The 22,457-nt window shown below is 38.3% G+C and overlaps 1 protein-coding gene across 1 annotated transcript in view; it reads left to right on the top strand.

Annotated features, from left to right (window-relative positions):
- Positions 1–22,457, top strand: part of Dnah12 (dynein axonemal heavy chain 12) — a 165,966-nt gene that overhangs the window by 11,045 nt on the left and 132,464 nt on the right. Inside the window, exons 8-18 of the mRNA XM_038349317.1 lie at positions 360–548; positions 2,497–2,653; positions 3,564–3,655; positions 7,701–7,879; positions 9,125–9,260; positions 12,266–12,391; positions 13,545–13,679; positions 14,025–14,218; positions 15,132–15,375; positions 19,440–19,625; positions 21,500–21,700. Coding sequence (XP_038205245.1) covers positions 360–548; positions 2,497–2,653; positions 3,564–3,655; positions 7,701–7,879; positions 9,125–9,260; positions 12,266–12,391; positions 13,545–13,679; positions 14,025–14,218; positions 15,132–15,375; positions 19,440–19,625; positions 21,500–21,700 — 1,839 coding nt within the window. The remainder of the gene's footprint in view (positions 1–359; positions 549–2,496; positions 2,654–3,563; positions 3,656–7,700; positions 7,880–9,124; positions 9,261–12,265; positions 12,392–13,544; positions 13,680–14,024; positions 14,219–15,131; positions 15,376–19,439; positions 19,626–21,499; positions 21,701–22,457) is intronic.

Raw genomic sequence — 22,457 nt, 5'->3', positions numbered from 1 at the left:
GTGACTGGCTGCATTGCTTTTCAGGTCTTTAGGTTGAACCCCAATATCTGTCTCTGAGCTTTTATTGACTGTGCACCACCATATTGTTTGGTTCTTTGAAATGTCTTACATGCCAGGGACGCAAATACAGAAATTCTACACTGCCATGTTTAGAGTGCTGATATTCTATTAAAAATATTGGTTTCCATATATTGTTCTATTTATTGTTTAGACAATAAATAAATAATCTATTTATTAAGGATGGTTATGACTTCAGGAGTAAGCAAGTTTATGGAGATCATGTAATTATACACTATTCATTTAAGGTAAAGATTGACTTTATACCTTCTGAAGTAATACTAATTTGTGATATCATGTAGTTAAAGGATCTCTTACGGAGAACGGTAGAAGAATTTGTAAAGCTCTTTGATCCAAAACACCAAGACAGGCTTCCAATATTTAAGATGGAATTGACATTTGATGAAGATAAAATGGAATTTTATCCCACCTTTCAAGATTTGGAAGATGTCGTTTTGGGTCTGATAGAACGAATATCTGAAACTCTGCAGGTATTACCTCATCCTTAACCACCATTCGTCCTCATACTATTCTGCTTCAGAATATTTGAATTGAATCTCACTGCACTTTGTATAAACATAAAATATTATATTTTTATTCCTCTGCCAGTTATTTTAAGTTATAACTTTTTTTCTTTGAAAACTGTTATTTGGAGATGCTCTCCTCCTTCTTACCTTTTTAATTGTTCTAAACTAATATTTTTTTAATTTATTTTTTTATTGATTTTATTGAGCTCTACATTTTTCTCTGCTCCCCTCCCCTCCTACCCTCTCCCATGGTCCCCATGCTCCAAATTTACTTAGGAGATCTTGTCTTTTTCTACTTCTCATGGAGATTAGATCCATGTATATCTCTCTTAGAGTCCTCTTTGTTGTCTAGGTTCTCTGGGCTTGTAATTTGTAGACTGGTTTTCTTTGCTTTATGTCTAAAAACTACTTATGAGTGAGTACATATGATAATTGTCTTTCTGGATCTGGGTTACCTCACTCAAAATGGTATTTTCTAGCTCCATCCATTTGCCTGTAAATTTCAAGATGTCATTATTTTTTTTTCTGCTGTAGTACTCCATTGTGTAAATGTACCACATTTTCCTTATCCATTCTTCAGTCGAGGGGCATTTAGGTTGTTTCCAGGTTCTGGCTATGACAAACAAAACTGCCATGAACATAGTTGAGCACATGTCCTTGTGGCACAGTTGAGCATTCTTTGGATATATACCCAAAAGTGGTATTGCTGGGTTTTGAGATAAGTTGTTTCCTAATTTTCTGAGAAATCGCCACACTGACATCCAAAGGGGCTGTACCAGCTTGCATTCCCACCAGCAATGCACAAGTGTTCCCTTTACCCCACAACCTCTCCAGCATGAGTTGTCCTCAGTGTTTTTTATCTTGGCCATTCTTACAGGTGTAAGATGGAATCTCAGAATTCCTTTGATTTGCATTTCTCTGATGGCTAAGGATGTTGAGCATTTCCTTAAGTGTCTTTCAGCCATTTTAGATTGCTTTGAGAGTTCTCTGTCTAGGTCTGTACTCCACTTTTTATTGGATTATTTGTTCTTTGGATGACCAGTTTCTTGAGTTCTTTGTATATGTTGGAGATCAGACCTCTGTCTGATGTGGGGTTGGAGAAGATCTTTTCCCATTTTGTAGGCTGTCGTTTTGTCTTGTTGACCGTGTCCTTTGCTTTACAGAAGCTTTTCAGTTTCAGGAGGTCCCATTTATTAATTGTCGCTCTCAGTGTCTGTGCTACTGAGTTTATATTTAGGAAGTGTCTCCTGTGCCAATGCATATAAGTGTATTTCCCATTTTCTCTTCTCTGAGCTGAACTAATACTTTTGTATGTGTTTTCTTGCTACTAAGTTGTAAATGTCTTAAAAAGAAAAATCTGTCATGGTGGTGCACGCCTTTAATCTCAGCACTTTGGAGACAGAGACAGGCGGATCTCTGGGAGTCCGAGGCCAGTTTGGTCTACAAAGATAGTTCTGGGACAACCAGGGCTGTATAGAGAAACTCTGTCTCCAAAAACAAATAAACAGAAACGAAAGCATGATCTAACCCTTATTTCTTCTTTCTAGTGATTTTTAGTATTAGCACCTTGATGTAGTAATAAATACCTGTTAAATGATAGAAAACTAACTAAACTTAAGGTGGTTTGATTTTATCTCTGAGGTTTTACATTTTGAGACATGGTATCATTTTGTAGCCCAGGCTGTCCTAGAGCGCTTTATCCTCCTACTTTAAGCCTCCATAGAGAAACTTTTGGGGTTCAGATGTGCATCATGCTCAGCTCCAATTTGTTTTTATATTGTATTAAAAACTATTCACTATTAATACTTTTCGTTGAGTTACCTTTTCTTCAAACACAGAAATTTAAAGAGAATGTCATAGATGAGTTCAGCTACATATGTATGACATCTGATTTTGCTTTTATTTGTGTTAGAATGTCCAAACAGTGCCGTCTTGGCTGTCAGGAACGACATCACCCGTGAATCTTGACACAGAACTTCCAGAGCACGTGTTACAGTGGGCTCTCAATACTCTGAAGATGGCAGTGAATCAGAACCTAGAAGGCGCAAAAGCACATTATGATGCATATGGTATATATGAAGGGGATTTTTATCATTCGGTTTTTAGCTAGGATTTAGGCAGATATCTGGTTTTCTGGTGCTGTTATGAAAGAGCCAGAAATAAGCAGAATCATGGATAGTCATGGATCAGACCTAAAAATTTGCACTTTATTGGCTGGTTTGAGGGGTGAACATTAATGGAGCAGGGAAAAAGAAAATCGGAGATGCTGGATTAATAAGCTACAAAAAGGCTGAAATCATGTGACTTTGGCCATGCTACAGTGCGTATATAGATAACACACATTGCACTTATTTTTTTCTCTTCCTTTTTTTAAAATTTTAATTTTTAGGGTTTGTGGAGGGAGGAATCACAAGGGTGAGAGGGTAGACGTGGAAGGACTGGGAAATGATGTGAAATTACCAAAGAATCAATAAAAAATATTCTTTAAAAAAAGAGAGAACAGTTTTGTAAAGCCCGAGGTTTAACTTTAATGCAAAGTGTCTCTGATATCAGATGGATAGTTGCCGTTGACAAGCTATTACCTAAAACTGCTGTCTGACGTCATATATTCCTCTAAATTATTTTCAAAGTTTCGACCATTGTAGTACATAAAAATGTAAAGATACACTGGTTTGGGCAGACAGTCCTATTACTCTCTTTGCAATGTACTTAATAAACTTGGCTTTTGGCTTCAAAACCTATTTTACTTGGTTCGCCTCTTGAATCTTTAAGCATTTTTATTATCTATTTTAGGTTAGTATACAAAGTAATGGCTGCTAAATTCTTTTCCTCTTCTTATTTCTCTAAATGTTGTATTCTACATATGTCAACACCCCATTAAAATCATGCTTGGGTAGGCTACTCTGTTCTATGATAATACAGAAACATTTTGCTATATTAAAATGTTATTCATATTTTAATTGGAATGTTGACTTTCAGTTGAAAAATACAACTGGCTCCTTGATGGGACTGCAGCAAAGATGATAGAGACTTTCCAGGCAGAAGACCATACTTTTGATGAGTACACAGAGGTAAGTGGTGATTCTAGGTTTTTCATTTTATTCTTATTTTTAATTAAAATATAATTACACTATTACCCCCTTTCCTTTCTCCAGCCCCTCCCATGTACCTTTCATACCCTCTAAAATCAGGGCTGACCACTTGGTATTGGGTAACCAGTTAAGGGCTTCATCCTTGGGGAAAAGTAATGCACCCTCACTCAGCAGTCTTGTGAGGTTCTTGTAATTCTTTGTCTATCAGTGTGGGCCCCCAAACCTTGAGATTTTTCCCTTTTCACACAAGCGTGACTATTGGTGTTATCCTTTTCCAGATCTTGTTTCAGCAGCCTTATGGTTGTGGTGTTCTGGGTGTAGCTTCCCTGTCGGTTCTAGGAGACACAGCCTCACAGTAGATGTCCTGGTCTACCAGGCTGTTTTCATTACATAGCTCTATAGTAGAGCTAGATGTGAGGGATGGTGGTGCCTCAGGAGGTTCCTTTATTGTACAGGATTGTTTTGGCTATTCTGAGTTTTTTGTTTTTCCATATGAAGTTGAGTATTGTTCTTTTGAGGTCTATGAAAAATTGTGTTGGGATTTTGATGGGGATTGTATTGAATCTGTAGATTGCCATTTTTATTATGTTGTTCCTACCTATCCAAGAGAATGGAGGGAGATCTTTCCATTTTCTGATATCTTCTTCAATTTCTTTCTTCAAAGACTTAAAAATTCTTGTCATACAGGTCTTTCACTTCCTTGGTTAGCATTATTCCAAGATATTTTATATTAATTGTGGCTATTGTAAAGGGTGATTTTTCTGATTTCTTGCTCAGTCCTATTATCATTTGTATATAGGAGGGCTACTGGTTTTTTGAATTGATCTTATATCCTGCCACATTCCTGAGGGTGTTTATCAGCTGTAGGAGTTCTCTGGTAGAATTTTGAGGTTCACTTATGTATACTATCATATCATCTGCAAATAGCAAAAGTTTGACTTCTTCATTTCCAATTTGTATTTCCTTTTGTTCTTTTATTGCTTTAGCTAGTACTATATTATTAATACATCTTGTCTTGTGTAGTAAAAGGTCACTTGTTGGTTCCCGGCTGCTTAGCCCCAAAATAATCACACAGAAACTGTATTAATTAAATCACTGCTTGGCCCATTAGCTCTAGCTTCTTATTGGCTAACTCTTCCATATTAATTTAATCCATCTCCATTAATCTGTGCATCACCACGAGGTTGTGGCCTACCAGCAAAGTTTCAGCACATCTGTCTCTGGCAGTGGCTTCATGGCTTCTCTCTAACTCCGCCTTCCTTCTCTTAGCATTCATTTCAGTTTTTCCCACCTACCTAAGTTCTGCCCTATCAGCAGGCCAAGGCAGTTTCTTTATTAACCAATGATATTCATGACATATGGAGGGAAATCCCACATCAGTCTTGTTCTTGATTGTAGTGGAATCCCTTTGAGTTTCTTTCCATTTAATTTGATGTTTGCTTTTGGCTTGCTGTATATTGTTTTTATTATGTTTAGATACATTCCTTGTATCCCTGATCTCTCCAAAACCTTTATCATGAAGGGGTGTTACATTTTGTTAAAGTCTTTTTCAGTATCTAATGAGATGATCATTTTTTCTTTCAATTTATTTATATAGTAGATTATATTGACAAATTTTTGTATGTTGAACTATCCCTGCATCTCTGGGATGACACCAACTTGATCATGGTGGATTGCTGGGTTCTCTGGCAGAAAGAGCAGGGGCAGAGCTGGAACAGCTGGACTCTCCCTGGGGCTGAGCGGGATGGTGAGTGTCAAAACAACCAGCTGCCCTCCCACCTTGGCCACCAGGGAGAAACACACCTACTGAGTAGGGAGTCTGTCAAAGCATGATCTAATTTAATGGTATCAAGCAGTGACTTACATAGGATTGTGATGGGGGTGGAAAAACTTGGGATGGGTTGAGGCAGAGTAAGGAACAAGGGCCAATAATATTCTGCCACACTAGCAGTGGATTAATCCAATTTTAGTAATCTGTGTAGCACCATGAGGGGTGGCTTACCGGGAAGATTCTAGCCTGCATCCATCTTGGAGAGGAGAGTCATGGCAACTGCTTGAGGCATCTGACTAACTTCTCTCCTTCCCAGCATTCTGTTCTGTCTACTCCACCTATCTAAATCCTGCCCTATCAAAAAGCCAAGGCAGTTTCTTTATTAACCAATGAGAGTCCTCCATCAGGGGGAATTGTTGTATGTGTGGGGGATCTGTTCTGGGGTCTCTGGGGTTTGTTGGGTTTGGGTCTGGCACAGGATGTGCCTCCCAATGCTAGGCTAGAGAGCAGAGCCCTCCAGCACAGAACCCAGACACTAACCTCTCCAGGGTCAGTCTGGTCCAAGGCTCCAGTGGTCACAGATGCCTTGTTTCCTTTTTTATTTCTCTCTTGACCCATTTGTTATTTAAAAGCAAGTTGTTTAATTTCCACGTGTTTATATAGTTTCCACAGTATCTTATATTGATTTCTAGTTTCATTGCCTATTTAATATGATTCCAAGTTTTCAAATTTTGTTGAGATTTGTTGTGTAGTCTGTTCATATGATTTATGCTGCCCCTATAAGAACAAAAACCCTATGAACACACTATTTTACCCACATTTTACATGACTGCCAGGGATGGAGCTCAGGTCTTCATGCTTGGCAACAAGCAATTTAACCACTGAGTCATCTCCCCAGCCCATCCGCCGTTCTCTTTTGGTTGTAGAATTTAATCCATTGATTAATTGCTGATAAGGTCTTATGATAGCTATATGGTGACTTGTTTTCTGTGTTCCTCTGGAAAAGTTAAGTGACATTTCCATTTCAGGTTTTGTGTTCCACAGTTTCTTTGTTGACTTTCATTTTTCCTTGTTATATGTATATTTCCTCTATTTTCTTTAACATATTGAGCATATTTAAAGTATACTACATAGAGGCCGTCTGTGTCATATAGGGCTTTTCCATGTCCCCCATCATTTGTGTATGATATGAACTTAGCATTGTTTAATTTTTGTCACATGACAAGTTTATACAAAACATGCTATAGTGATCACTTTTTGTGATTTTTCTCTCTTCTTATTGTTAAATTCATTGCTACCCATTGTTCTCTATTAATATCAACACTATTTGCTCTCTGTTATGTTTCCATCCAACAAAAAAGCAATTTATTCAAGATAATCATTAAATTAGTTAATGTCCTCTGATCCATCAGACAATGAAAAGGTTAAAGCCCATTTATTAAATACTGTAAACTATAGAAGAATATGATAACATTGAGATTAAAAATGAAGGAAAATCTTTTCATAAAGAATAAAAGAAACAAGATTTTTGGCTGTGGGTGTAATACGATAACAAGGAAGAAGGCTGATAGGAGCATTAAAAGTAGATTGTGGCATTAATTCAAAGATTGTTCAGAGTTCAAAAGCATGTTTTATTTGCACAAAATACAATGTATGCTGTCAAAGTTTTATTTTATACTACTTTTTGTGATTTTTGAAAATCATCCCAGTTTTTTAAGTATTAAGAAATTGATATAAATTCCAAAATATTGGATCTTTGATAATGGTAGGCCATAGTATTTCTGTCCTATTTTAGCATAAAAGATTTCTTATAATTCTTTTCCTAAAGATTGAACATTCAGAGAGCTATCCAACAATGGCAAAGCAAATATATGCAGCTACAAACATTGTAGCATAATACAGGTTTGTTCCTAAACAGAAATGAATTGACTCTGGGCATACTTTTTGATTGAAGAAACCTTGTGAAATATTCAAGTCAACACAATTGGTATTTACCAGTCGATCAAATTCCACCATAAAAAGAACAAAAACATTTAGGCACTGACTGTGTTAGTTCTGTGGTCGAGCACTTGGCCAGAATCATCCTCAGACCCTGTGTTTAGTCTTAGCACCAAGTGAAAAAAAAATTGTGTAACAACCGGAATGAGTCATGTAGCAAAAATAATATATTACATAATTAAGAATTTCATCCTAATATAGTACTATAAAATCACTAATTATAAAATTCTAACTCCTTTTAACACTCTTCTTAAGTTTATAGAAAAGTTTTTCAGTCTTGCTACAGAAATCATGCTTTTGCCTCAGTGGGTTCATTACCCTATGGTTCGTCTGGACTGCGAGGACCTGAAGACGGGCTTGACCAACAAAGCACGCGCCTTTGCAAACGTGTTGCTAACTGACATAGCTTCAAAACACAGAAAAGAAAACGAATCGTAAGTAGAATTAATCACTGTATTCAGAATAACAGGGCCAAAAAGTTTTCTCTAAAAACACTCTCTTTCAAAACACAAAAGAATGCAGGGCAGTGGTGGCACACACCTTTCATGCCAGAATTTGGGAGGCAGAAGCAGGTGGATCTCTATGATTTCAAGGCTAGCCTGGGCTACATGGTGAGTTTCAGGACAGCCAGAGCTACACAGAGAAACTCTGACTTGAAAAACCAACCAACCAACCAACCAACCAACCAACCAACCAAACAAACAAACACACAGATAATAAAAACTTTGCATCCTAGCTGGATTCTTTCCTGATATTTCTAGTGGTATATCAATACAAACATTTTAAGGCATAAGAAGGCAAGCCTGAAAACTTATACTTTTTGTTGAATAATGACACTGGGTACCTAGATTCATACTTCTATACATAGGATATCATAGAGTTCAAGATCGTTTTATTTGTTAAATTGTTTTATTTCACAGGTACATGAGCTATGCTATGCTATACCTTTTCCATTTATCCTTGATTTATTCATTTATTCAGTTCAGCAGGATGAGTAGCTTCATTTTATAAACAGAGAAACTGGATCTTGAAGTTGTCTTCTCGTTGCTGTGATAAACTCCAGGGCAAAAATAACTTTGGGGATTCAGGACAGGAGCCTTGAGGCAGGAAGCGAAGGAGCAACACGGACACAGTCTGCTTATGTCTATGGCTTGTTCGCCATAGCTTGTTCCACTTAGTTTCTTGTGCCCCAAGGACTGCCTGCTCAGGAGTGGTGCTGCCCACAGTGGGCTAGGCTTTCCTATGTCAATCAGTCATTGCGCCCCCAGGCCAGTCTGGTGGAAGCCGTCTTTAGTTGAGGTTTTCTCTCTCTCATGTGTCTAGCTGACAAAACTAGCCCGCACCTTCGCAGCAGCTAAGGCAGGGTTCAGATCAGGACTGGCAGATTTAAGGTCTGCCACATTCCCTGTCTCACTCGTGAGAGAACTTAAGAGATCACTAGAAAAATAAGTAAGTATGCCATAATTTCAGGTAAAAATGTTACCTTAATTTTTATTGATATGATATATGGTGGCATCAGGCAAACTAAGTTTAAATATCATATGATCTCTTAATGAATCAGCCAGGTGTTTTTAGGATAGAGAGTCTCAGTTTTATAACAATCGTAGCACATGTTTATTAAATATGCTACAAACTACTTGTCATAAATAATCAGAGTCATAATCAGAGCGTTCTGTCAGTATCTGCAGTGAATTTGAAGCGATCAAAGATCATGCTCTACGAATTCCTGATACCACAGAAGAAATGATGGAACTGATTGCTTTTGTAGAAAAAGCTCGAACTAAAGGAATTTGTGAGTTGGCTTCAAGGATTCAGGTAAAAAAAATACTTAGAAACTATTATGAAGTGAGATATCAGTATTGGCACAGCCAGGTTAAAAAAAGCAGAATAGCCCAGAAGGTCCCACACGTTCTTCTGGTCACACCTTCTGCTGCCCTTCTCCTCCCTCCAGTACAGGCTTCTGCTCTCTTTCTCCTCATCCCCTGTAGAAGCCCTTTACTTGATTTTCTCTGAAATGATGTTTTTGATTTTCTTTAGTGTCGTCAATTATGCTTATAATCTTTTTCCCTTTGGTTTTTTTTTGAGACAGGGTTTCTCTGGGTAGCCCTGGCTAGCCTAGAAATCACTATGTAGCTCAAGTTCACCTTGAACTCAGAAATGCTCCTGCCTTTGCCTCTTGAGTGCTGGGATTAAAGATGTGCACCATCACTGCCAATTATGTTTATATTCTTAAACAATATGGAGTTTAATTTTTTAGACTTTTACATTAAATAGTAGTCTTAAAACCTGCACAAGGTTCTATTCAACTATATTTAACATTCATTCTGTTTAGAAGGCTTTTAATACTGTAAAACATAACAGATTACTAAAAACCACATCCAACATAATTTGGGGTGTTGTAAAACAATTCCAAACGCAGAGAAGGAATAGAACCAACATCCGGAAGCCGGTCATCACAGCCCCGGGCCCATTAGCATGTGAATACTGTCTTCATTTTTATTGTGTTTGCTTTCTTACTCTCCCTTATAGCTTTACGGACTATAAGAGTGCATTTCTAGTAAACATAGTTTATTTTTATCTGACTTTGATATTTACCTAAGAGAAATCATTTTGTTTGTATTCTTTTGCACATCACCAGTGTTATGTCAACTAATGACACTTTTTCCAGCTTATTTTTTTAAATACTTATTTATTTATTATGCATACAATATTCTGTCTGTGTATATGTCTGTAGGCCAGAAGAGGGCAGCAGACCTCATTTACAGATGGTTGTGAGCCACCATGTGGTTGCCTGCAATTGAATTCAGGACCTTTGAAAGAGCATGCTCTTAAACACTGAGCCATGTCTCCAGCCCCCTCCAGCTTATTTTCATTGCAGTATAGTCCATTTCTGATACTGTATTAGTATGCAAGGACTTAGTTTTTAAATTTGCTGTACTAGCATGAGGAGTTTGGTCCCCAGCATCCACATAAAAGTTGGGCCTGGTGTTGCATGCTTAGGATGCTCGTGCCTGGGAGGCTGAAGCAGGTGGATCCTGGGGCTTGCTGAACAGTTAACCTATCTTCATCACCGAGCCCTAGGCCAGTAAGAGACTCTCTTAAAAACTAAGGTGGTTTTAAGCTGGGCATAGTGGTCCATGCCTTTAATCCTAGCTTTCCAAAGGTAGAGGCAGGAGGGTCTATATGAATTCAATGCCAGCCTGATCTACATAGTGAGTTCCCAGAACAAAGAGAGACCTTGTCTCAAAAAACAAAAATTAAACAATAATATGGGTCATTCCTAAGGAATGATACCAGAGATTGACCTCTGGCTTCCACACACACATGGACACACAAATATACCTACATCTGCACACACAAAAGGAGTTTTAGAATTTACTGTTCTGGATATTTGATTATTATTCTTTGTTATAAATGGCAGTGCTACTGTAAACATTTCTGTGCGTGGATCCTGGAGCCTGTGTTCATGCATTTCCCTCAGGTGTCATGGAGGGGGCTTGACCTTTCTGAGCATTACCCCTCCTTTCTGAGCATCCTGGGGTACCACCAGATCCAACTTTTCTTCTTTTAATTACCTTTTAATTACTGGGTTAATTAATTAATTTGTGTGAGGGTGTGCACATGACAGGACATATGTGTGGAGGTGGGAGAACAACCCAAGGGAGTTGGTTCTCTCCCTTTGTGTGTTCCCAGGAGTCTAACCCAGGCTGTGTGGGGTGTGGCACCACATGCTTTTCCTCCTAACTATCTTGTCATCCCCGACGTCTTGTTAAGTGAGGAAGTGATACAGCAGCGCCATATAACATATAGATCATGAGATCCATGGGGTCAAAAAATAGTGCTTCTCCAATTTCATCTACTGTGTTAAATTTTTTTCCTTTGCCATTCACTCTGGAGCTCTTCCTGGACTTCCTGCTATAATGCTAAGTAATCAAAATATGATAATATTACTAAGGAGACAGAATCACAAATGATGGTAAAATATTTAGTATTTTAGCATCAAAGATTAAAAAATCAAATCATAAGCACAAAAAGAACTTAAGATAGTTTAAAATCGAAAGTTTCAGAGGTTGCCAAACACTTGATCACTTTATAAAATCATGGACAAGAAGGTCAAAGAGTTATCTTTATATTAAGTCAGCAGTCAGAGAAAAATGATCTCATGTATGGGAGTGTGTGTAGAGGGGGTTTCACATGGGCTGTGTGTGTGGATATCTTCCTCTGTCATTCTCCTATTTGTGTCTGTTTAGACAGAGTCTCTGTCACTGAGTCTACAGCTCACATACTCGGTTTGGCTGATTGGTAAGCCCCTCGGATCCTCCTGTCTCCAGCTCCCACACTCTGGTATCACACACACACACACACACACACACACACACACACACACACCACCCACCCCACTATTTCTGTTTATTACTGGTGCTAGAGATCCAAACTCAGGTTTTGTGCAGCAAGCATGTTGTCCACTAAGTCATCCTCCCAGCCCCAGGCACAAGCATTTAAAGGTTTTTTTTTAAAAAACCCTTGTTAAAGTACAGTTGTATGACTTGAAGCCAAATAAATACCTGTGATTTGGACAGAGCACAAAATATTAAATTTGAAGGAACATTAGAAATTGTTGGCTACGTTCTTTTTTTTTTTTTTTTTTTTTTTTGGTTTTTCGAGACAGGGTTTCTCTGTAGCTTTGGAGCCTGTCCTGGAACTAGCTCTTGTAGACCAGGCTGGTCTCGAACTCACAGAGATCCGCCTGCCTCTGCCTCCCGAGTGCTGGGATTAAAGGCGTGCGCCACCATATGATATATCTAGAGTTTCTTTTGTAGGAATCTAAACGGCAAATGAGTTACTTTTTAGATGTTTTTCTATTTCCTCAAGAAGACTTAAATTTAAACGCAACTGTCCTCATGTGGCCTACAAAAATTAACCCTGTGTTTGATGAGAATGATGAAGTAAGTATATTTTTAAGTCTATAATTTGTGTTCTGGAAGTTTTATTATTGCCTCTCTCCCCTGCCCCGTGTGAGTGTATGTGTATGTGTGTGTGTGTCTGTCTGTCTGTGTGTGTGAGTGTGTGTGTGTGTGTGTGTGTGTGTGTGTGTGTGTGTGTGTGTTTGAACACTATGGAATGCATGTTGAAATAAGATAATTTGTGGCAGTTAGTACTACTTCTACTTTGTGGATCCTGGGTATTGGACTCAGGCTACCAGGCTTAGTGGCCGACACCTTTCCTGACAGAGCCATCTCACTCTAACATTTTAAGTAGTATGGTGGTTTAATTTTCACAGCAATTTGCCATCTGACTTTAAAAAGCTTCATACATGTAGTGTAAGTGCCTTTCACCTGTTATGGTATTGCCAGCTTTGAAGAGGCTTCTAGGCTTAACTCTCCGGGTTTGGTAAGTGTAGCATGAACAACAAAGAGGTCAGAACCATTATGTGAGCTAATAATAGTAAACATGAGCTAAGTGACTTTCACTTATTATTAAATACTCATAAAATCCCAGCTCTTCCAATTTCTCCCATTTTATAGATGATTAAAATGTAACTGAGAGAAGTTGAGTAACTTGCTCAAATTCTCAGAGATTGGAGGTAACAGATTTAGGATTTTATATCAGACTGGATATAGTTTAAAATCCTGAAAAGTAATCAGCCAGTTTATCCAAACAAAATAGAACAGTAACAAAATGTGTGGGATGCACAAGGTTTTAATCTCAGCTTTTTGCTTTTACAATCTTGTAACCTTAACATGCTTCAAAATTTTCATACATCTCGGTTTCTTTATCTTTGCAGAGAAAATCATAATAACATAGAAAAGGTACTAAACAGCTCTTAATATATGGTATGTGTATGCTCAATAAATGGTGGCTTTTAATTTTACCATAACTCATTAAACAGTCAAACTATATAATTAACTATTTTGAGTTTTAAAAGATGTAGGAAAATTTGTCTCTGTGATTTACTCTTTGCATTTTTACATTGGTCTTTAAAGACAATGATTCTGTTTCCATTTTCTCTAAATTACTATAAAACATTGATAGTTTTATTTCAAAATTCTTATCTTTCTACTACGCTTGTTAACATTATTAAATCATCTTTCCGTAAAGCTCATTGAGAGTGCTAAGCGTCTGAAGGAGAATGAACTAGTAGCCAAGAGAGAGAAACTGATCTTGGAAATAGAGAAGGAATCGCGTCGCATGGAGGAGTTCAGGGAGTTTGCAGAACTGGATCGCATGCAGCAGGTCAGATACACGGTTAGGGCTGTGACTGTAGCTAACCATAGGTTAGCACAGGGCAGAAAAACACATTTTAAAATGTAGAGGAAACATGCACTTAGCATGTCAAATGAAGGTTTCCTTGATGATCGAACCTGACACCTATGACTTAGTTTACTGCCATACAATGTGCATAACCATAGCCTGCTCATCAACATGGTGATGTTGTGAAGTTGACATTTAAACAGGAGAACATTCCCAAACCCTGTCTCAGAAAAAAAATAAACAGGAGAACGTTAGTTATGTAATATTATGTGATCTTGTTATAATACCATCTGGATATTTCAGGAACAGACATTTGTTTGCTTTTAGTATGTGATGGACGTAAGGCAACTACAGAAACGCATTCAGGAATCCGAAGAAGCAGTTCAGTTTATTAATAAAGAGGAGGAACTTTTCAAATGGGAACTGACAAAGTATCCTGAGCTGGAAAAATTAAAAGTTAACATTGAGCCCTACCAGAAGTTTTTTAATTTTGTTTTGAAGTGGCAAAGAACAGAAAAAAGGTAACTTTTGGTGATACAATAAGAAAATTAAGCAAGTGATATAAAAGTGTATAAATATAAGGCATTTCTTCTTAAAGGTTTCAACGTAGTACTTATTCATTTACTCATGTGAAAAGCAAGTGTCATATGGGAGAGCCTCAGATGGTGCTAACCTGCTGCTGAACTGTGCAATAGAGCTTGGATTTATCTGTAATGATATCTGGCACAAATGTGTGACTCGAATCTAAAACACTGAGATGAAGGGTCGTCTCATGCTCTACCGACTGAGCTAGCCAGGCTAGATATTATTACAGATGGTTGCGAGCCACCAGGTGGTTGCTGGGACTTGAACTCAGGACCTCTGGAAGAACAGGCTGCTGAGCAATCTCTGAGCAAACTCTCCTGAGTTTGCTATAGAAACCGGGTGGTAGTGGTGCACGCCTTTAATCCCAGCACTAGTGAGGAACATACAATAGGAGGAGACAGTCTCAGTCAGTCTCATTCTGAGGATTCCTGGAGGCAGGATCGCCATTTCAGACTGAGGTAAGAGATAGTGGCTGGCTGTTTTGTTTTTCTGACCTTCAGATTGAACCCCGATATCTGTCTCGGGGGGTTTTATTAATTGTGCTACATCTATCAGAGCCAGTTCACATTTTATGGAGCTAGCTTACTAATACTCAAACAAAATTAAAAGTGCGCAGTCAAGTCTGCATTTTACTGAATAGTGTTAGTTACCTGCTTGTCACTGGATGCATGTTTTACCGCAGGCTCTGCAGTTTAAATGATGGTGTTAACTCTGTCCCTTTACCATCATTTCTACCTGTGTGACTCAGCTGTCTCTCGTATAGAACGAAATGATTCCACAGAAAAGTTTCCCAATACTTATATATAGTTCAAAAGTCTGAGTTTTAAATTATTTTTTCTTCTTATTCAGGTGGATGGATGGAGGGTTTTTGGACCTTAATGGGGAAAGCATGGAAGCCGATGTAGATGAGTTTTCCCGGGAAGTTTTTAAGACACTGAAATTCTTCCAAACCAAGCAAAAGAAAGAATTACAAGAAAGAAGAAAGGCAGCAAGAAAACGATCTTTGATAGATGAGAAACCTGAAGAAGAACCAAAAGAGAATCCTACAATTGCTATGTGTGCTATCGTAATGGAGCAAATAAAGGTTTTTAAGGTATACATGTATTTAACGGCATTTAAATATCATACATCTCTTTCAGTATCATGCTATATACTATATAAAATATAAAATCAACTCTCCAGTAGTAAGACTGTGTATTCAGTAGTCTGGCTCCATGTAAAAAAGTTTGGGTCAGTAACTAATCAGTTGTATCTCCTGGGCGTGCCTGATGCAAGATGAGTTGACCCTACTATGTCGTCTCTCTGGCTGTGGGAATTGGTTCAGGGATACGCCTATAGTCCAAACTGGGCCAATGTTATTCCTCTTGGCATTTTTAAACTGGCTGTATGCGAGGAGCCTGGTTTTATTTGTTTGTTTGTTTGTTTGTTTGTTGCTCCAGAAGCTGTTAAGGCTATGAGTTATGATCTTCCTGTGGTTTCGAGATGGGTGCTTTGATAGAGTAACTCTGATACCTAAAGAAAAGTGAAAACATAGAGTTTGGTGCGGCAGCACATCCCAGCACCTAGGAGGTTGAGGAACAGCGATTACAAGTTCCGGGCTAACGTGGGCTATCTAGTGAGATACCCAGTTGTCTCACCGAAACCAAAACAAACAAAAAACAGAGATAAGCAGAGACCCACATAACCAGTGGAGGTTTTTTTTTTTGTGTGTGTGTGTGTGTGTGTGTGTGTATGTGTGTAGTTTTGAAATACTTTTTTCCCCTTAACTTTTGGTCAAATCCTCACCTTCTTTATTTTAGACAAGAATATTAATGTATGTATGTGCACATCTCTGTGTGTTCTTGTGTATTCACGTATGGAGGAGCATGTTATTGAGGCATCCATGCACATATGTATGGAGGCCAGAGAGCACTGTCATTCCTAAAATGCATGCACATGTATGCTTTAGCTGTGTGTGTAAGTCAGAGGACAACATGTAGGAGTCAGCTCTCTCCTTCCTCATGTGGATTTTGGGATTGAATTGATGTCATCAATCTTATTGTGCAGCCCAACCTGGCCTGGACCTCGTGTAGCTCAGGCTGTTTTCAATACTGTAGCTCTGTAGTAGAGTTTAAAGTCAGAGATTGTTATGCCTCCAGAAATTCCTTTGTTGTACAGGATTGTTTTGACTATCCTGGGTTTTTATTTTTCTATATAAAGTTGGGTATTGTTCTTTTGAGGTCTGTGGATTTTGCTGGGATTCTGATAGACATTGCATTAAACTGTAGATTGCTTTTGGTAGAATTGCCATTTTTATTATGTTAATTCAACCTACCCAAGAGCAGGAGAGATCTTTCCATTTTCTGGTGTCTTCTTCAGTTTCTTTCTTCAGAGTTTTAAAATTCTTGTTCTACAGGTCTTTCACTTGTTTGGTTAGAGATATTTTACGTTATTTGTGGCTATTGTGAAGGGTGATGTTTCTCTGATTTCTTTCTCAACCCATTTATCATCTGTATAAAAGAGGGCTACTGATTTTTTTTTTTTTAGTTAATCTTGTATCCTGCCACATTCCTGAAAGTGTTTATGAGTTGTAGGAGTTCCCTGGTAGAATTTTGGGGGTTACTTATGTATACTATCATATCATCAGCAAATAGTAAGAGTCTGACTTCTTTTCCAACTTGTATCCCCTTGATCTCTTTTTGTTTTCTTATTGCTCTAGTTAGAACCTCAAGCACTATATTGAATAGATATGGAGAGAGTGGACAGCATTGTCTTGTTCCTGATTTCAGTAGGATTACTTTGAGTTTCTCTCCATTTAGTTTGATATTAGCTTTTGGCTTGCTGTATATTGCCTTTATTATGTTTAAGTATGTTCTTTGTATTCTTGTTCTCTGTAACTTATCATGAAGGTTTTTTTTTTTTTTGTTGAAGGCTTTTTCAGCATCTAATGAGATGATCATGTAGTGCTTTTTTTCAGTTTGTTTATATGGTAGATTACATTGATGAATTTTCATATGGTGTGGGAGGTTCTTCTGTCTATGTGTTGCTTTTATTGGTTAATGGATAAAGGAACTGCTTTGGGCCTATAGCAGAGCTATAAGGGAGCAGAGCTAGGAAAACTAAACGGAATGCTGGGAGGAAGAAGACAGAGTCGGAGAGACACCATGGAGCTGCCAGAGAATTGCTGGTAAGCCACTGCCACGTGATGATACACAGATTAATAGAGATGGGTTAAATTAATATGTAAGAGTTAGCCAATAGGGCTGGCGAGATGGCTCAGCGGTTAAGAGCATTGCCTGCTCTTCCGAATGTTCTGAGTTCAATTCCCAGCAACCACATGGTGGCTCACAACCATCTGTAATGAGGTCTGGTGCCCTCTTCTGGCCTGCAGGCATATATGCAGACAGAATATTGTACACTTAATAAATAAATAATTATTTTTAAAAAAAGAGTTAGCCAATAAGAAGCTACAGCTAATAGGCCAAGCAGTGATTTAATCAATACAGTTTTTGTGTGATTGTTTCAGGTCTAAGCTGGCCAGGTAGGCGGGAACCAACAAGCAGCTCCCTCTTTCAACATTCATATGTTGAACCATCCTTGCATCTCTGGGATTAAGCCTACTTGGTCATGGTAGATGATTTTTCTGATGTATTATTGGATTTGTTTAATATATTTCTTAATTTCTGTCTTGATTCATTTTTCATTCAGTAGTGAGTTGTTCCATTTCTATGAGTTTGTAAGCTTTCTGTTGTTTCTGGTTGTTACTATCCAGTTTTAATCCATGGTAGTCAGATAGAATACAGTGTATTATTTCAATTTTCTTGTATCTGTTGAGTATTGCTTTGTGTTCAAGTATGTGGCAAATTTTGTAGAAAATTCAGTGAGGTGCTGAGAAGAAGGTATATTTTTTTGTGTTTGGGTGAAATGTTCTCTAAATATCTGTTAGCCAATTTTATTCATGCTATCAGTTAGCTCCAGCATTTCTGCTTAGTTTTTATCTAGATGATCTGTCTATTGGTGAGAGTAGGGTATTGATCCCTCGGTCAATGTGTGAGGATCAATATGTGACTTAAGCTGTAGTAGTGTTTCTTTAACAAACTTGGGTGCCCTTGTGTTTGGGGTGTAGATGCAACTAATTAAAATGTCTTGATGGATTTTTCCTTTGGTGAGTATGTAATCTCCTTCCCTATTTGTTAATTAGTTTTGGTTTGAAGTCTATTTTGTTAGATATTAAAGTGGCTACACCAACGTGCATCTTAGGTCCTTTTGCTTGGGTTATCTTTTTCTAACCTTTTACCCTGAGGTAATGTCTGTCTTTGATGTTGATGTGTGTTTCTTAGATTCAGCAGAAGGATGGCTCCTGTTTTTGTATCCATTCTGTTAGTCTGTGTCTTTTTCTTGGAGAATTGAGATCACTGATAATGAGAGATAGCAATGAGCAGTGATTGTTCATTCCTCATATCTTGTTATTATTGTTGTTGTTGTTGGTGGTGGTGGTTTTGATGGTGGTGGTGGTGGTGTGTGTGTTTCTCTTCTTTTGATTTTGTTGGCATGAGATAATTTATTTTCTGCATTTTCATGGTTGTAGTTAACCTCTTTAGGTTGGAGTTTTCTCTTTGGCACCTTCGGTATGGCTGAATTTTTAGGTAGATATTTAATTTTGACTTTATCACAGAGCATCCTATTTTCTCCATCTATGGGGATTGAAAGTTTTACAAGTTATAGTGCTGTAGCATCTGTGGACTCTTAAGAGCACGCAGCATGGATCATTGATGTTGAAAGATATCAATGAGCAGTATTTGTTGATTCCTGGTTTTTTTTTTTTGTTTTTTTTTTTGTGTGTGTGTGTGTGTGTGTGTGTGTGTGTGCGTGCGTGTGTGTGTTCCTCTCTTTGAGATTTGCTGGTCTGGTGTTATTATTTATATTTCCTTGGGTGTTGTTAACCTCTTTATTTTTTGTGATACTAAGGTTCATGGAATTTTTCCTTATTAATTCTTACTTTGGTAATTTCTTGATTGCTATGCACACCTAATATTGCAGGTGAACTTTAGAATTGTTCCTTTCTTCTCAATCTAGTTGATGTTTTGATTGCACTTATACTAAATAACTTAAAGAAATGGAATTGTTCTATTATTAAGGTTAGTCAAATGAGATTATTGTCTGTATTTCCATCCTCAGGAGTACATCCCTACTGTCTCCATTCTGTGCAACCCAGGAATGAGAGCTCGTCACTGGAAACAGATGTCAGAGATTGTGGGTTATGACTTAACTCCAGATTCTGGAACTACACTGAGGAAGGTCCTAAAATTAAACCTTACACCATATTTAGAAAAATTTGAAGTGATAAGCGCAGGTGCAAGCAAGGTAAGCATGAAGAGAAACTGAAATACTTGATGAGTTGGTTCTCTGATGGGTTTAAGTTTTGTTTAGCGGTGGTGTATACAGTACAGATAACAATGGTGAGTGGAAGGTGATAGAGGACCACTCTTTCATGACGCAGACACGCGCTTGCTTCTCTGAGATCCAGACTAGAAACTGCCCCTTTGATACTTTCCTCATTCTGCCATGTTGCAATATAATTGGATGATACATTATTAGTATTGTTATATGATTGTTCTATTAAGAACCTGAGTGAATGGATATGTATGTAGCACATTGTGTGTGTATGTGTGTGTGTATCTGTGTGTCTATGTCTGTGACTGTGTTTGTCTGTGTCTGTGACTGTGTGTGTCTGTGTCTGTGTTTTTGTTCCAACAAATAAGTATGGCCTTAGAAAGAAGGTTCTTGAAATACACAGAAAATTCAAGCTACGGACTACTTGCAAAAAGGCCATTTTGGAGACAACCTAGTAGGTATTTTATTCTGTTGCCCATTTTAACAGTGACAACAAGAGTTTCCATAACAACTAAACTTCAAAACACTTCATTTTTCTTAGGAATTTTTTCTATTTTTAATTGGAAATAGAATTTTTCATATAGTATATTCTGATTATGGTTTCCCCTTCCCTAAACTCTTCCCACATCTTTCCTTTCTCTCAATAGAAAACAGGTGTCTAAAAATAATAATAAAATAAATTAAAGTAAAATAAAAACAATAAATTAGAATATGACAAAACAAACAGAAGAAAAGAGCCAAAGAAAAAGCACAAGAAGCACACGTAGACACAATGACTCACTTGTTTGCACACATAGGATTGCCATAAAAACACAAAATCAGAGACCATAATATATACACGGAAGACCTGTACGATTTTTAAAAAGAATGCCATTGAGTTAGTTTTCTGTTAGCCATATGCTTCTGGGCATGGGGCCTGCCCTTAGGAGTGGTTTGTATACCCAGTGAGACGCCATTGGAGAAAGCTAATTTTTCCTTTATGAGAAGTTATCAATTAGCTATAGCTTCTGGGTTCCCTCCCAGCACTGGGACAACTGGCACAGGCCGTGCATGCCCTCTGCATGCTGCCACCACCACTGTGAGTTCATATTTGCATCAGGCCTGTTGTATTGGAAAGCCTTGGTTCCTTGGTGTCCCCCTTCCCCTCTGGCTCTCACGGTCTTTCCACCTCCTCTGCCACAGAGAAGAGGAATTGGATGGAAACATCTCATTTAGGATCGAGTGTTCCAAGGTCTCCCACTCTCTTCAGGCAGGCCATTTATAGGTTGTTTGTTGGTTCGCATCTACTGCAGGAAGGAGCTGCTCTGATGGTAACTGAGCAGGGCAGCTATGGGTATAGGAGAATGCCATTTTATTGTTCTTCTCCTTCAACAGAACGGTGGTGTCCGCTTCTCTCCTAGGTTCATGACTTCTCTAAGGAACTTTTAAATCATTCTTGATAGACAGATAGATAGATGGTAGATAAAAAATAGACAGACAGACAGACAGATAGATACAGACAGATGACAGACAGGCAGACAGTTATGGAGATTATGATTTAATGAGAAAAATGCTCACTGAATTGCCCAGGGAAATTAAATAGCATAAATAAGTTTCTTTTTTTCATTTTTCTTTTTGTTTTCAAGACAGGGTTTCTCTGTGGAACAGCCCTAGCTCTCCTGGAACTCGCTGTGTAGACCAGACTGGCCTTGAACTCACAGAGATCTGCCTGCCTCTGCCTCCTGAGTGCTGGGACTAAAGGAATGCACCACCACCGCCTGGCTATAAATTCCTTTTCCCATCATCCTATTTTTATTTGCCTCCAGTTTTCTTCATCCTCTTCTTTTTCCATTTCTCCCTTTTAGGAATTTTCCTTGGAGAGAGCCATGAACGCCATGATAGCAGCTTGGGATGATATCTCTTTCCATATAAGTCTGTATCGTGACACTGGAGTCTGCATCCTTTCTTCAGTGGACGAGATCCAGGCAATTCTTGATGATCAAATTATAAAAACTCAGACAATGAGAGGCTCACCTTTTATCAAACCATTTGAAAATGAGATCAAGGTGTGTTAAGTATGATAGCTCCTTGTCATTTATAAAAACGTCTATCTTGTTTCATGTATGTTCTCATGAAAATATTCTTGGATGCTTTTAAAATGTCTATTCAAGTGATAGAACTGAGCCTTGGTATGTGGTGAAGGCTGAAGAGACGACACCGTGGTAAAAACACTTGTTCAGTTCCCAGCATCCACAAGGTGGCTAGAGACCACCTGCAACTCCAGCTCCAGAGGATTTGATGCCCTCTTCTGTCCTCCGTGGCTGCTCTATCTATGCACACACACAAAAAAAAACAGATAAAGACAAAACACTCATCTATATAAAAGCTTAAAAATGAATAAACAAATAATATATTAATTAATGTTTTTGAGAGGAAAGTCATACTTTATTAAGATTTGTCTCCAGTGATAGAGAAGGGAACACTCTGAAGCTCTTTCCTGCTCCCTTTCCCGTCCTTCTCATCTTTCCCTACTTCGTCTTGAGACGTGGACTCACTCTGTACTGTAGGCTGCCCTTTAACTCACTATATAGGCCAAGCAGGTCTCAAACTGGTGGTGATTATTCTACTTCAGGTCCTGAGTACTGGAACTGCAGGATGAGCCACCACGCCTAGCTCTGGTCTTGTTTCCTCCATCTTTCCCTCTCTCCTTCCTTCTCCCCCTCCCTGTCTCCCTCCCTCTCTCCCTTCTTCCTTCCTGCCTTCCTTTCTCTAATAGGTCCCCACGCATATTAAGTGCACACTCTAGACTAACAAGCAGTTTTT

Source organism: Arvicola amphibius, chromosome 12 (genome assembly GCF_903992535.2).
Source record: "Arvicola amphibius chromosome 12, mArvAmp1.2, whole genome shotgun sequence".
In the NCBI taxonomy this organism is placed as follows: domain Eukaryota; kingdom Metazoa; phylum Chordata; class Mammalia; order Rodentia; family Cricetidae; genus Arvicola; species Arvicola amphibius.
The sequence above is the reverse complement of the archived record's forward strand: the minus strand, read 5'-3'. Positions and strand labels throughout refer to the sequence as shown.